Raw genomic sequence first — 15,000 nt, 5'->3', positions numbered from 1 at the left:
AAATTTACTATTTAAAAAAAAAAAAATTTAATTAAATATATAAAAAAATATAAACAAATATTATATATATATATATATATATATATATATATATATATATATATATATTATTGTTTGTTAACCATATATTATTAAATACATTAATCCTTTATATTATAAATAAATATATAATTGTGTCTATATAAACATTTAAATTTATATTATGCTCATGATAAATAAAATAAATAAATATAAATATATATATATATATATATATATATATATATATATGTTGTGTAAACTTTCAGTGTATTTACGAATCCTCATTAAAGGATGATATATTAAATTTTCTGGTTTTGTCATAATCCCTTATAATACTAATACCACACATTATCTAAAAAAAAAAAAAATAAGAAATAAATATATCATATATCATATGACATATATAATATATATATAATATATATATATTTATATATAATTATTTACATAATACACTTATTTTTACCTCCGTCACATGAACAATAATTGCTAAATCCGGTTTTGTTAAATTCACTGAATAATTATTTCCTATACAATTATCCAATACTGTCAATACGTCTTTTTTTGTTAATGTTCTTGTATTCGAACATTTATATATTAATCCCCATGTAGTTTTTTTTTCTCCTGAACTGTTCAGAACTGTTTCGTTTTTATTTTCTGACTTTTTTTCTTTATTATCATTTTGGCTGTTTGTTTTGGAAGTCTCATCATTTTTATTTTCATTAATATCTCCATTTTTATTTTCATTATTATCTCCATTTTTATTTTCATTATTATGGCCATTTTTATTTTCATTATTATGGCCATTTTTATTTTCATTATTATCTCCATTTTTATTTTCATCACTATCTCCATTTTTATTTTCATTACTTTTCGAGGTGTCTTCATTTCCATTTTCTTCTTGTGGTTCATCTTGCTTATTGGCTAGCTCAGTAGTTTTTTCTTCTGACACATTCAACAACTTGAGCAAATTAGTAATAGTAAAGTTTTCTTGCACACATAATCCTTTAGAAAAATTTTCCTTTAATAATGGAAGGAGTGTCTTAATAAAAGGTGATATATGAGGTTTACATATACAATCGAACGGTATAATTTTACAAATATTTCTTAAGATATATTTTTCTTTTTTATTTCTAGCCATAGAAAAAATTTGTGTAACAATTTCTGATGGATTTTTATCTGCTGCATTATTAAATTTGATGAATGTAAAGTTTTTTATAATATTTCTCAAGGGAGCAAATCTAATATAATCTGAATTTTCTTTACGTATCTCTTCATTCAATTGTTTTTCGACATTACTTGTTTTTCTATCAGAATCATTATCATGATCATCTGTAGCAGCCTCCTTAATTTTAATCTCTCCATTTTCTAAGTTCTCTTCAGGGAAATTCAACTTTAAAAAGTTAATAAATTCTTTTATACCTGAACTCATTTTACGAGGTGAAACAGTTGATAGAAGTATTCCTTTACATTGGGCACTCACATTTATTTTTTGTCTCTACAAAAAGGAAAAAGCATTATGGATACGTTCAAATATGTATATACATAAATATAAGCAAACATATATATAAATATACATAAATATATACATATATATATATATAAATATACATAAATATATATATATATATATATACATATAAATATACATAAATATATATACATATATATATTATTTTTATATTTTTCCTTTTTTATCTTATGTTTAAGGAGACAGTACCTTTGTGGCATGTTTGCTTCCTTCAAATATAAACTGATTAGTTCTTTTCGTTTTCTTATATTCCATTGTTTTATAAATATAAAGGATAATTATCAATAACCAAATGTATAAGATTCTTATTTTTTTATAAAATAAAATAATATAAAATAAACATATAAATATAACAAACCTAATTATAAATGATTAAAGAACAATGTGAATGCATTTAAATTTAGGATACAATACTTGGCTATTTATAAATATAAAATAACTGACAAAATCATAAATTAAAAATAAATACAAAATAATTATATATATATAATATTATATATTTAAATTTTAATTCCGTAAAATTATAACAAAATATATTATATACATGGGTTAAATTAACAATTATATCTATTTCGCATTATTAATAAAAAAAAAAAAATAAATAAAAAACAAAAACAATTTAATAAAAAAACTTATAAAAAGTAGTACCATAAAATAATACATATAATTATATATATATATATATATATATATATATAATATATAATTTATATATAGTTCATTGTTTTTTTAGCACAAATTTATAGTATATTTAAATGGCAATATATTATATTATATATATATATATATATATTTATTACATATTATCTATATATAATAATATATTTATATAAATAAATATTTAATGATACGTAGGTAAAATATATATACATTTTAAAAACAACATGAATATTTATTCATATTATTTATAACATCTATTATTATAAAAAATATATACTTTTACATATGTTATAAAAATAAAATATAAAATTTGATTTTTATTTTTAATATTCTTACTTATGTAGAAGATATTTAAAAATTACAAAAAAAAAAAAAAATTATTAAAATGACAAATTATTAAGAATATAAAATGTGTCAGATGAAAAAAAAAAAAAAAAAAAAAAAAAAAAAAAAATTACAACATGATTTGAAAGAATTTAAATATATATCTATATCTATATATCTATATATATATATATATATATATATATATAGTCGCATTTATTTTTTTGTATTTTAAAATATATATGTATGTTTGCTTTTCCTTCATTTTGTAATGAATAAACATATTATCGATTTGATAGTAAACCGTAGATTATTAGAAAAAAAACGAATTATTGATAAAGAGATAATACGAATAAATTTAGAAAATATTATCTTACATTTTGATAAGTATTCAAAAGCTTACAAAAAAACACACCATGATTTGTTAAATAATATTTGCATATACACAAAAATAATAAAATTAGATTATAATTATTTATTCTATTTTTATAAAAACGTGGTTAATCCATTATTAAATGATAAAAATATAAAAACAGATATTAATTTTTTATCAAATATTATTTATACATTTAAAAAGAATGAAAAGTGTAATCATATATTAAAAGAATTGAGTGATTATATTTTATTAAACCTTCATAAAAATGAAGAAATAGTAAAATATAACACAAAAGATAACAATATGTTATCAAATGATTTAAATACTTGGATAAATATTATACATGTTCTTTCAAAATATAAGGATATAAATATTATTGAAATGTTACAAAAAATTATAATACAAGAAGAAAATAATTTATTAGGTACTAAAGAATATATAATAAATACGAATACAAATAAAAAAATAGATATATCATATCCAAAAAATAATTTTTTTTTTTGTGTTACACCATATAAACATAATGTATATAATAACATATATCATGATAAAAATATATTTTTCTCATTAAAAAAGATTAATTATAAATTAATAGAAACATTAACTCCCAGAACATTCAGTATATTATTAAATATCTTAACAAAAATACCTATAGAACCATGTACTAAATTTAATATATTTCTTATATCAAAAATAAAAAATATGCTTAATGATTTTTCAAATATAGATTTGTGCTTAATTTTTGAAAAAATATATCATTTTAAAGGAAAGGATGAAAATTTTTATTTATTATATAATATAATTTATAATGAAATATTAAAAAGAATACAATCATTAGATCTTTTACAAATATGTTTAATTTTTAATAATTTAAAAAAAAATCATAATTTGGAACATCAAATGAATACATTTATCTCTTTATTTATAAAGAAAATAAAAAAATATTATAATTTATATAAAGATGTCACTATAGATAAAGACAAATATATATTATTTACAAAAGATAAAAAATGTCTTATTGAAATGATGCCAATGTTTTTCTTATCATATATTAAAAATTCTCCACATATATTTCCTTCATATAATTTATTTAGTACATTCGTTAGATATCAATTTTTAACAATATATAAATATATACTATATTTAAAAAATAATATTTCCTTACAAAAACAAAATGGATATAAAAAGACAACATATAATTATCATTATATTCCTTTAAATAATATTAATCAAACATTGTGTAATTTTTTTTATGCGTATTCTGGATATATGTACAACACCTTATCAACAAATGGATGTCATAAGCATAAATATATATATATCCAACATTTCTATATAACTCTTAATAATATATATACATTTTTGTATTTTTTTAAATTCTTATATGAAAATAATTCATATTATTTTAAAAATTGTAAACACAACTTTTTATTATCAATACATAAGTCCCAACTATTGATTTTTTTTTATACATTCTGGTCATATATATTCGATATATTATTATACATATCTAAACACCCGGAACAGCAAACCATAAAAATAACAAACAAAAAAAAAAATGCTTACATATATAGTGATAAACCAAATTATAGTATATTTAATGACATACAAAAATATCTCTTGGAAAATAAAAAAAATAACCATCATCATCAAACTCTTTCTTCTTTTTTTTCTTATATAATAAAATTATCATATTTGAAAAAAATATATTGTATACTTAATCTATTAGATTCTACAAATTTAGAGCATCTAATGAAAGAATCATTAAAATATAAAAACACATATATTAGTTCAATTTATAAAAATATAATCGACACACTCAACAGTACCCAGGATCCTAATACAAAAACGTGTTATTTATTCAGAAGAAAAATAATTGGTCCCTACACAGCATCGGTACTAGTTCAAAAATGAAACAATATATCAACATATACAAATATTAATATGTATATGTATTTGTATATTTATATATTTATTTCATTACCCTTTTAATTTTCCCATTTGGAATTTTTTTTTTTTTATTCTATTTATTTATTTATTCTATTTATTTATTTATTTATTATTTTTTTTTTTTTATTTTTTTATTTTTTTTTGTTGTTGTTATGAACCTTTGTGTGTATATGTAATTATAATACAATATGAAGTAAATAAAAAATAATAATTAACAGAATGAATATCTTAAAATTTTTATATTTTCGTCTCTACAGTTTTTAACTTGTATAAATATATCACAACAATTTTTTATTATATATTTGAATGTATATATATATGTTCATACATGTGCATATGTAATTATTTAAAACTCAAATATATCTAACATTTTTCTTGTTTTATAAGGTTAATACTATAAAAATGAATAATACATTGATATATGAAAATTTATATATATATATATATATATATATATATATATATATATATATATATATATAATATATATATATATATTTAATATTTTATTCATAATATTTCAAAAATATAAATACATATAAAAAATATATAATTAAATATTTTTGATTTATTTATTACCCATTTGAAAAAAAAAAAAAAAAAAAAAAAAAAAAAAATTAGAATATGCATATATTATAATGTATACATATATATATATTTATAATATATATATATAATATATATTTATGTATTCATTTGAAATATTTTATCATTTTATATTACATTTTATTTTATTTTATTTTATTTTATTTTGTTTTGATTTATTTTTTTCTTTATGTTACGACCAATCTAAATCAAAAAAATTGTGAAAAAAAAAAAAAAAAAATTTATTTTTTTTTACAAAATATACATATTTATGTATATATATTTAATAACCTTGAAAGGATTCATATAATTTCAATTTATTAATAAAATAAATATTGTGATAATACATATAATAATATAATAATTTTATTTTATATGTAATAAATATATTTTTGCCTTTATGAAAAATATATATATATATATATATATATATATATATAATATATTTATAATATACATTCATATATTATATATTACATATAATTTATTTATTATATATATATGTATAAATATATTGTTTAGCATGGCAGCTGTTGATTTCGATGTAAGGTCAAAAAATCTGTCAGAAGGTATAAAGAACGAAATATCAGAAAAGAATATGGAAAATAATAATAATAATGATAATAATAAAAATAGCAGTGCATTAAATGAAGAACAAGTACAATCTGGAATAAAAAGATATTATGAATTAAAAATAGAAGAATATGAATCGATTATAAATAAGAAATTACAAAATAAAAAAAGATTAGAAGCACAAAGAAATGAATTAAATGCTAGAGTTCGTGAATTATGTGATGAAATACAATATTTATTAGAAGCTGCTTCTTATGTAGGTGAAATTGTAAAACCAATGGGAAAAAATAAAGTATTAGTAAAAATAAATCCTGAAGGAAAATATGTTGTAGATATTGCTAGACATATAAATATATCTCACTGTACTCCGAATACAAGAGTTGCATTATATAATGATTCTTATAAATTACATAAAATCTTACCTAGTAAAGTAGATCCTTTGGTTTCTCTTATGAAAGTTGAAAAAGTTCCAGATTCTACTTATGAAATGGTAGGAGGATTAGATCAACAAGTCAAAGAAGTAAAAGAAGTCATCGAATTACCTGTAAAACATCCTGAAATTTTCGAATCTTTAGGTATATCACAACCTAAAGGAGTATTATTATATGGACCTCCAGGAACAGGAAAAACATTATTAGCAAGAGCAGTAGCACATCATACAGATTGTACCTTTATTAGAGTTTCAGGTTCTGAATTAGTACAGAAATATATAGGTGAAGGATCACGTATGGTCAGAGAATTATTTGTTATGGCTAGAGAACATGCACCTTCTATTATTTTTATGGATGAAATCGATTCAATTGGAAGCCAAAGAATTGAAGGAGAACATGGTGATTCAGAAGTACAAAGAACAATGATGGAATTGTTAAACCAACTAGATGGTTTTGAATCGACACAAAATATTAAAGTTATCATGTGCACCAATCGTATTGATATACTAGATGAAGCTTTATTAAGACCTGGACGTATAGACAGAAAAATCGAATTTCCAAATCCAAATGTAGAAGCACGTATGGAAATATTAAAAATACATAGCAGAAAAATGAACCTAATGAGAGGTATAGACATGCTCAAAATAGCAACAGATATGAATAATTGTTCAGGTGCTGAGGTAAAAGCTGTTTGTACAGAAGCTGGAATGTTTGCCTTAAGAGAAAGAAGAGTACATGTAACACAGGAAGATTTCGAAATGGCTGTTGCTAAGGTTATGAAGCAAGACGCAGAGAAAAATTTTACTCTTAGAAAATTATGGAAATGAATAATTTTCCTTCTTTTTTTTTTACAGCAAATTTGGTAAGGTAGGAGCATCAACACGTAAATATAAATATAAATATATATATTATGCCCTTCATATGTATATCATATAATATCATATTATTTATTTTTTTTTTTTTATTTTGTGTATAGTTTTACACATTTTTGTTGTCTCAAATAAAAAAAAAAAAAAAAAAAAAAAAGAGTATAATTTTTGTATTTTTTCAGTTATATGTAAATATATATATATATATATATACATATATATAATATTTATATAGTAATATTTTTTTAAAAAAATTAAAAACTAAAAAAAATTAATATATAAAATAAAATGAAATTATAAAATGACAAGGTGATACTATAATATATTTATATTTATATTTACATATATATATATATTTATATGTATCTATTTTTTTTTTTTTTTTTTTTTTGTATGCTCCCATAGCTCCCTATTCCTTATTTCTCATAGTTTTTGTTGTTAAACCAACTTGATTGGCCACCTTTTCAATGTTACATTCTATATGTTCATTTTTCCTTTCTTTTAAAATTTTTGTATACTCATTTAATACCTCCCTATAAGATATATATTCACTTAGTAATTCTTTATTTTTTAATATTTTCTCTCTACCCCATTTTTTTAAGTCTACTAAAGAACCTGCTTCAATACCACATTCTTTATCTAATAAAACCAATCGCAAAAATATTCGGAACCTTCTTGTTATATCATATTTCATTATGTAATAATAAGAAGAAAAAAAAAAAAAAAAAAAAAAAAAAAAAGTCACAAAAAAATAAAATCCCCCCCTTTAAAAAAATTATCAAAAGGGTTTATAATAATATTTTATTTATTTAGAATATATTATATTTATTAATTAATACAAAATAAGCAAACATCAAATAATAATTTATTAATTATTGTAATCTTTCAAAAAAAGTAAAAGAAAAAGTAAAAGAAAAAGAGAATGAAAGAATTAATATAGGAAAATAAAAAATAAGATCTTTCATAATTTCTCTTCATTTAATTTTTCCATTGCATTAAAATATTAATATATAAAAAAAAAAAAAAAAATTACACATAAAAATTCTTCATATTTTCTACAAATAAATTGTTATATATATATAACATATTGTATATATATATTTCTTATATATGTATAGCATCATGTGCTACATAAAAAAAAAAAAAAAAAAAAAGAGTAAAAGGAAATTTAAACATATGAAGAATCATCCAACTTGAGCATTTAATTTTTATATTATATTATATTATTTTATATATTATTAAATTATTTTAGTGTTGAAAAATATAAAAAAAAAAAAAAAAAAAAAAGTGAAAAATACAAAAATAGAAAAACATAAAAGAATGTAATCACATTTTATATTTAAATTAAAAAATAAAAAATATATATATATATATATATAATAATTTAGCAATATGAATTATATATATTTTCAAAAAAAAAAATTGTATTTTTTTTACTTTTTATAAATATGTACAATTATAAGATGAGTTAATAACAGAAAAAAAAAAAAAAATAAAATATATACATAATATATATATATATATATATATATAATATAATATATTTTATTTTTTTTCTTTTTCAAACAATATGGAAATCTTATATATTTACATATATAATATATATACATATATATGTAGATATATAAAATAAGCATCATCTTTTCGTCATTATGAAATGATATGAAAAAAAAAAAAAAAAAAAAAAAAAAAAAAAGTTATTAAAATTTAATAAAATTTTCTATATACAAATATATATGCACACACATATATGTATATGTGCGTATCCAATTATTATATTCAAAAAAATATGTCTTTAAAATGTAACATGTTACTTCTGTGTGTCCTTCTTTTTTGTATCACTTGGTAATATGAGCAAAATATATATTTTCATATATATTATCTTATCACAATTTATATATTTTACATTTCTTTTTTTTTTTTGTTCACTGGCATATTATTCAGGAAGCTTATCCTGTATTCTATTATTATGATTATTATGATTATTAAGATTATTAAGATTATTAAGATTATTATGATTATTGTGATTATTGTGATTATTGTGATTAGTGTTGGTGTTTTCAAAATTCATATTATTATGGTTATACATATTATCATTCATTTTAGGTGAACCCATCGGATCCATCATATGACTATTATTCATATGGAAATGATCTGATCCCATCATATTGTAAACACTGTTCATCATCATCATCATCATATTATTATTATCTTTGGGATATTTATCATCCATTAAATTTGGATTCATATTTTTCATGGGATGATCAAAAGGATTAACTTTTACATAATTATTATTATTATTATTATTGTTGTTGTTATTACTATTCAATTGGAGGTCTCTAAATTTATCCTTATTCATTATACTACCACTATGCGAACTATTCATATGACCAGGATTTATCATACCAATAGATGATGCACTTACCGAATTTCTCATGTGTGACATATGATCCATATTATATGTATTATTTATATTTGGCAAATTTTTTAAAGAATTCAAATTGTGATCACTACTATTCATTTTCTCATTATTATTTCCTACTAATGCTTCTGCAATATCTCCCTTTAAATCGATTCTGTGATTATCCTCTCCTCTCGTGATACAATCATTATTAGGAACTACACCCCCAACCGGTTGCTCAGTAAGCTTTGTACTATCTAAAATATCATTTTTATTTATATCATTATTTTTATTACTATCATCCATATTTTTATTACCACCTTCACTATTATTCTTATTATTATTATTATCATTATTATTATTATCGTGATGATTTTGCTTTACATTGTTATTATTAAACGATTGGTAATTAGATAAGTTGTCATTCATTAATTTACTTTTATATCCTCCTTGCATGTTAGGTAATTGATTCATTTGGTCATTTTGTTGATAATTCATATTGAAAGCATTAAAATTGTTATATGGATTCATATTATTATAAGGATAACCACCCATAAAATTAGGATATCTCTTAAACATGCTTTTATTCATTTTATCATAATTCATATTCTGAAAAGAATTTATATTATAATTATAATTCATCATATCATTATTCATATAAGGGAATTTCATATTATACATATTGTTATACAAAGGATTCGTACCTCCCATATTATTTAGTACGTTCCTATTCATCATATAATTGTTGTATTTATTCATAGGATTGTTATTATTGTTATTATTGTTATTATTATTTCCCATATTATCCATAAAATTTACATTATTGTTATTATTATTACTCACATTATTATTATTATTATTACTCACATTATTATTATTATTATTCACATTATTATTATTATTATTATTATTATTCATACTGTTCATATTATTAATGCCATCATTACCCATGAAACTATTCTTATGAGGCATGCTATTCATATTTATATTATTCATATTATTCATATTATTCACTATAATTGAATTTCTATTTTCCATTATGCTATTTTTTGCCATATGCATATTTTCAGCCTTAACATCTTTTACCGTATTTTGGTTAGACACAACATTCCCACCCATAACAACAGATGCACCATTATTTGCATTACTCATATTCATATTATTATTTGGTCCACCATTTGGTAAATACATATTGTTCCCATTATACATATAATATTGATTATACATAGGTGGTGGTGTACACATATAAGGGAAATTATAACCTCCTATATTATTCATATTACCCATCTTACTACCATTCCTCATATTCATCATTGAATTATTATTATTTGGCATATTAAAACCACCATTCATATAATTATTCATATTCATATTTGCATGAAAAAATTTTGGATCCATAACCATGTTTTTATAAAAATCATCCATGCTTAATCCAGGATTTAGTGAATACTCATTAAACGACATAACATCATTTTTATATTTATTTATTGAATGACTTCTTGTACCATATTTTATAGAAACAGATGGTTTTGTATTTCTTTTCGTATATGTACCTCTCCTACCTCGACCAATATTCGGCATACTTTTTCTTCTATTTTCATCAACATTTAAGGCGCTTAAATTATTTGCTATTTCTCCTATACCATCAACTGACAAAATTTTCTTTTTCCTACCTCTCTTCTTTTTTTCCGATTTTTTTTTCCTTCCTCTTTTTAATGGAATCTTAACAGTTCCCAAATTATTATTATTATTATTATTATTATTATTGGTAGTAGTATTATTTGCGTTGTTTACGTTTCCATCTGATCCTATCACATTGTTATTATTAGGGCCATATATATTATTCCCATCCGCATTCACCACACCATCATTATTATTATTATTATCATTATTGTGGTTATCATTTATATTATTCGTTTCTGTCATATTAGTACCATCATTTGCTATATTATAATTTCCAGATGTTGCTCCCTGATTTTCTATACCCAAGGAACCCTCATTCAATTTCCACGCTTCTAAATCATCCACACTTCCTTTTTGAGCATTTCTTGCAGCTAATCTAAAGGATCTATCATTTTTCTGATAAGACTTAGTAGGTGGTACTGAATAAGGATTATTATTATTCATGTCACTTTTCTTCCTTCTCATCTTTTCATTATTATCAAAATTAAAATATTCAACCTGTTTATGTTGCCTCTTCTTTGTTCCTAATAATGGATCATTCAAATTTATATCAGCACATAATAATTTCTTCTGCTGTTTTAACATTCGACTTCTATTTCTTCTTTCTCTACATACCTTATTATATCTTTCAATCAATGCTTCACCCATAAATTTCGTATCACTATTTCTTAAAAAATTATAACCTATGGTATATAACATATCATCATCATCACATATAAAAATAAAAGAACCTTCTTCTTCTCTTTCTAAATATAATTTATATTCTATATTAATTGTATCATTAAAAATAAACCAATACTTCTCATTATTTATCTTTCCTAAATATCCATTATTATAATTTAATTTTTCATCACCTAACATCTTCTTTAAATTATTACTTTCACACAAAACCAAATTTAATAACATACGAATAATTCTTAATTTAGAAATAACTGACAAATCATCCCATTCTAAAAATAATTTATTAGTTAATAATCCTTTCTCATCATCTACATTCTCACTTTTTATAATACCTTCTGTGCTATTTATATCATGCTTTCCTTCAACAGTGTTATCTAATTTATTCTCTATATTATTTTTACTATCCACAATTTTTTCACCATCCACATCATCATTATTATCTGCATTATTTTTATCATCATTTGTATTTATATCTCCACTTCTTTCATTATCACCAATGTGACCATTTTTACAACTTTCTTCTCTTTTCATACTATCATTAACAATATTAACTAAATTATGACTACCTTCGGAAATATGTAATCCATCCTTTTCTTCCTTTATAACAGTATTCTTCGTACTGTCGTTATTCAAATCACTTTTTTTTTCTTCCTCATCGTTATAATGTACATCTTCTTTTTCTTCATCATCATTAGAATGCTCATTATCTTCCTCTTCCTCATCTTCATCATCATTAGAATGTTCATTATCTTCCTCTTCCTCATCTTCATCATCATTAGAATGTTCATTATCTTCCTCCTCTTCAAATATGTGAACATCCTCGTTCCCTATAACCTCCTCATCATATAACAACTCATCTTCCTTTTGATGTATTTTCATTTTCTTGCCCCTCTTATCCTTCTTCCTTTTTGAACCCACACCACTATTCTTTATTTCCTTCTTCGTTTCAAGAACAGGAAATAGTTCATGGAAATTTACAACTCGTGATAAGCTCTCTTCTTTATCTTCAAATATTCTAGATATATATTTATACATAAATATAGATTTTGAATTAAAATATCTTCCTAAAAAGAAAAATAACTTTAATAAAAAATTACGACCAAATTCGGTAGTTTCCTTATTCTGAAACATTTCTTCAATATCTTTAAAATTCCAATTCATTTTTAATACATCTTTATAAACAGTTAAAAATAATAAAACCATCACATAATTAGGATTGTTTATAAATATAATTGATTCATCATCTGCATATTTTGGTAATTTTATTTGTTTTATATATTTTTCTTTTATTTCTTTTTTCTTCTCTTTCTCTTCTAAATCTTTTTTCCTTTCTTCATAAGATAAATTATATTCATCAAAATATGATGGCTCTTCCTCTTCTTCAATATCTTCTTCATCAATATCTTCTTCATCAATACCATCTTTTTCATTTTTTATATTCTTTTTTCTATGATACAATTTCGAATTCTTTCTTAATTTACCTTTCGTCTTTTTATTCGTTTTCTTTAATATTCCTTTTTTGCTCAACTTTTCTTTTTTCTTCACCAATTTTATAACACTTCCCTTTTTCTTCTTATTATTTTTTGTTTTACTTGTACTCTTTTTTATTATTTTACTGTTCTTTTTTCCTATACATAGGCTACTTTTCCTTTTAACTATGCTACACCTTGTACTTCTTCTACTTCTATTTGTGTACACCTCATCGCTTTCGTCATTATTATCGCTGTTATCATTATCTTCTTCTACTTCTTCCTCTTCTTCTTCTTCCTCTTCTTCTTCTTCTTCCTCTTCTTCTTCTTCTTCTTCTTCTTCCTCTTCTTCTTCCTCTTCTTCTTCCTCTTCTTCTTCCTCCTCCTCTTCTTCCTCTTCTTCTTCCTCCTCCTCTTCATCATCTTCCTCCTCCTCCTCCTCATCATCATCATCCGATTCGTCAGATTCCTCTTTAATTCTCTTCGATTTCTTTCTTGTATATTTCGAATTAGAAACCTTCTTAGAAACATTTTTACTGCCTCTCCTTTCTTTACCCTTCTCTTGCTTGACTGAACCTCTCCTTGAACTATCTCTTCTTCCATAATCAATTGAATATCTACTACTATTTCTTCTAACACTACTCGATTGGACCACTTCTTTCTCTTTATTCATACCTTTTTTCCCGCTCACGTTATTACTTAATTTATCTTTCGATTTCTCTCCTTTTTTACCTTTCTTCAGCTCCAAGCTATTACTCTTTGAAACGTGTTTCTTTAAATTATTATTTTTATGATTTATTTCTTTTGACATTGTATTCATTCTCTTTACATTTTTAGTAGATACTCCATTATTTTCCTTATCCCCTTTACTATGAGTATCATGATTTTCTTCTACAGAATTGGATATAATTTCCATTTCGTTAATTTGATTCTTTTTTATATTTTTTAAACTCGAACTTTTCTTCATATTGTTTGAGTTATCTTCCTCATTCTCCTTAGGAGAATAAGTATCCATTTGTTGTTTCTTATTTTTATCATCGATATTGTTTAATTTACAGATATTATTATTGTTATTATTGTTACTTTTAAATTCTTTACTTTTTAATATTAACTTATTGTTTACTTTAAACTCATTTTTGTTATTTATCAAATCATTGTTTTTTTTCTCACTTTTTTTCCCATCTTCTTCTCTTACTTTTGATTCGATATCTTTATCATTTTTTTTAAAAACCAATTTGCTATGACCATTATTATTATTATTATTATTTTTATTATTATTGTTATTATTATTGTTATTATTATTATTATTATTGTTATTATTATTATTGTTATTATTATAATCATTATTATTATTAATATTATTATTATTATTATTATTATTATAATCAAAATCTTTTGTTAATGTTTTTATATTCTTCAATTTTAATGATTCGTTTGTACTACATC

General features: G+C 21.2%; 5 protein-coding genes across 5 annotated transcripts in view; 2 read left to right on the top strand and 3 right to left on the bottom strand.

Annotated features, from left to right (window-relative positions):
• Positions 1–292: 292 nt before the first annotated feature.
• PF3D7_1249100 (conserved protein, unknown function) lies at positions 293–1,807 on the bottom strand (the record flags this gene model as incomplete). Its single annotated transcript, XM_001350839.1, has 3 exons — positions 293–373; positions 488–1,519; positions 1,742–1,807. The coding sequence occupies 3 exons, from the start codon at positions 1,805–1,807 to the stop codon at positions 293–295; spliced, it is 1,179 nt and encodes a 392-aa protein (XP_001350875.1).
• A 1,000-nt stretch (positions 1,808–2,807) lies between these two features.
• On the top strand, positions 2,808–4,826 carry PF3D7_1249000 (conserved Plasmodium membrane protein, unknown function; the record flags this gene model as incomplete). The annotated part of the gene is made up of 1 exon (XM_001350838.1): positions 2,808–4,826. One exon carries the CDS (start codon positions 2,808–2,810, stop codon positions 4,824–4,826), a length of 2,019 nt encoding a protein of 672 aa, XP_001350874.1.
• A 1,144-nt stretch (positions 4,827–5,970) lies between these two features.
• PF3D7_1248900 (26S protease regulatory subunit 8, putative) lies at positions 5,971–7,278 on the top strand (the record flags this gene model as incomplete). Its single annotated transcript, XM_001350837.1, has 1 exon — positions 5,971–7,278. One exon carries the CDS (start codon positions 5,971–5,973, stop codon positions 7,276–7,278), a length of 1,308 nt encoding a protein of 435 aa, XP_001350873.1.
• Positions 7,279–7,729: 451 nt separating this feature from the next.
• On the bottom strand, positions 7,730–8,014 carry PF3D7_1248800 (conserved Plasmodium protein, unknown function; the record flags this gene model as incomplete). Its single annotated transcript, XM_001350836.1, has 1 exon — positions 7,730–8,014. One exon carries the CDS (start codon positions 8,012–8,014, stop codon positions 7,730–7,732), a length of 285 nt encoding a protein of 94 aa, XP_001350872.1.
• Positions 8,015–9,256: 1,242 nt separating this feature from the next.
• Positions 9,257–15,000, bottom strand: part of PF3D7_1248700 (conserved Plasmodium protein, unknown function) — a gene marked incomplete at both ends in the record, with an annotated part of 5,970 nt that continues 226 nt past the window's right edge. Inside the window, one exon of the mRNA XM_001350835.1 lies at positions 9,257–15,000. This exon is cut by the window's right edge and continues 226 nt beyond it. Coding sequence (XP_001350871.1) covers positions 9,257–15,000 — 5,744 coding nt within the window.

Source organism: Plasmodium falciparum, assembly GCF_000002765.6.
Source record: "Plasmodium falciparum 3D7 genome assembly, chromosome: 12".
NCBI lineage: Eukaryota > Apicomplexa > Aconoidasida > Haemosporida > Plasmodiidae > Plasmodium > Plasmodium falciparum.
This window is presented reverse-complemented; position numbering and strand designations above follow the sequence as displayed.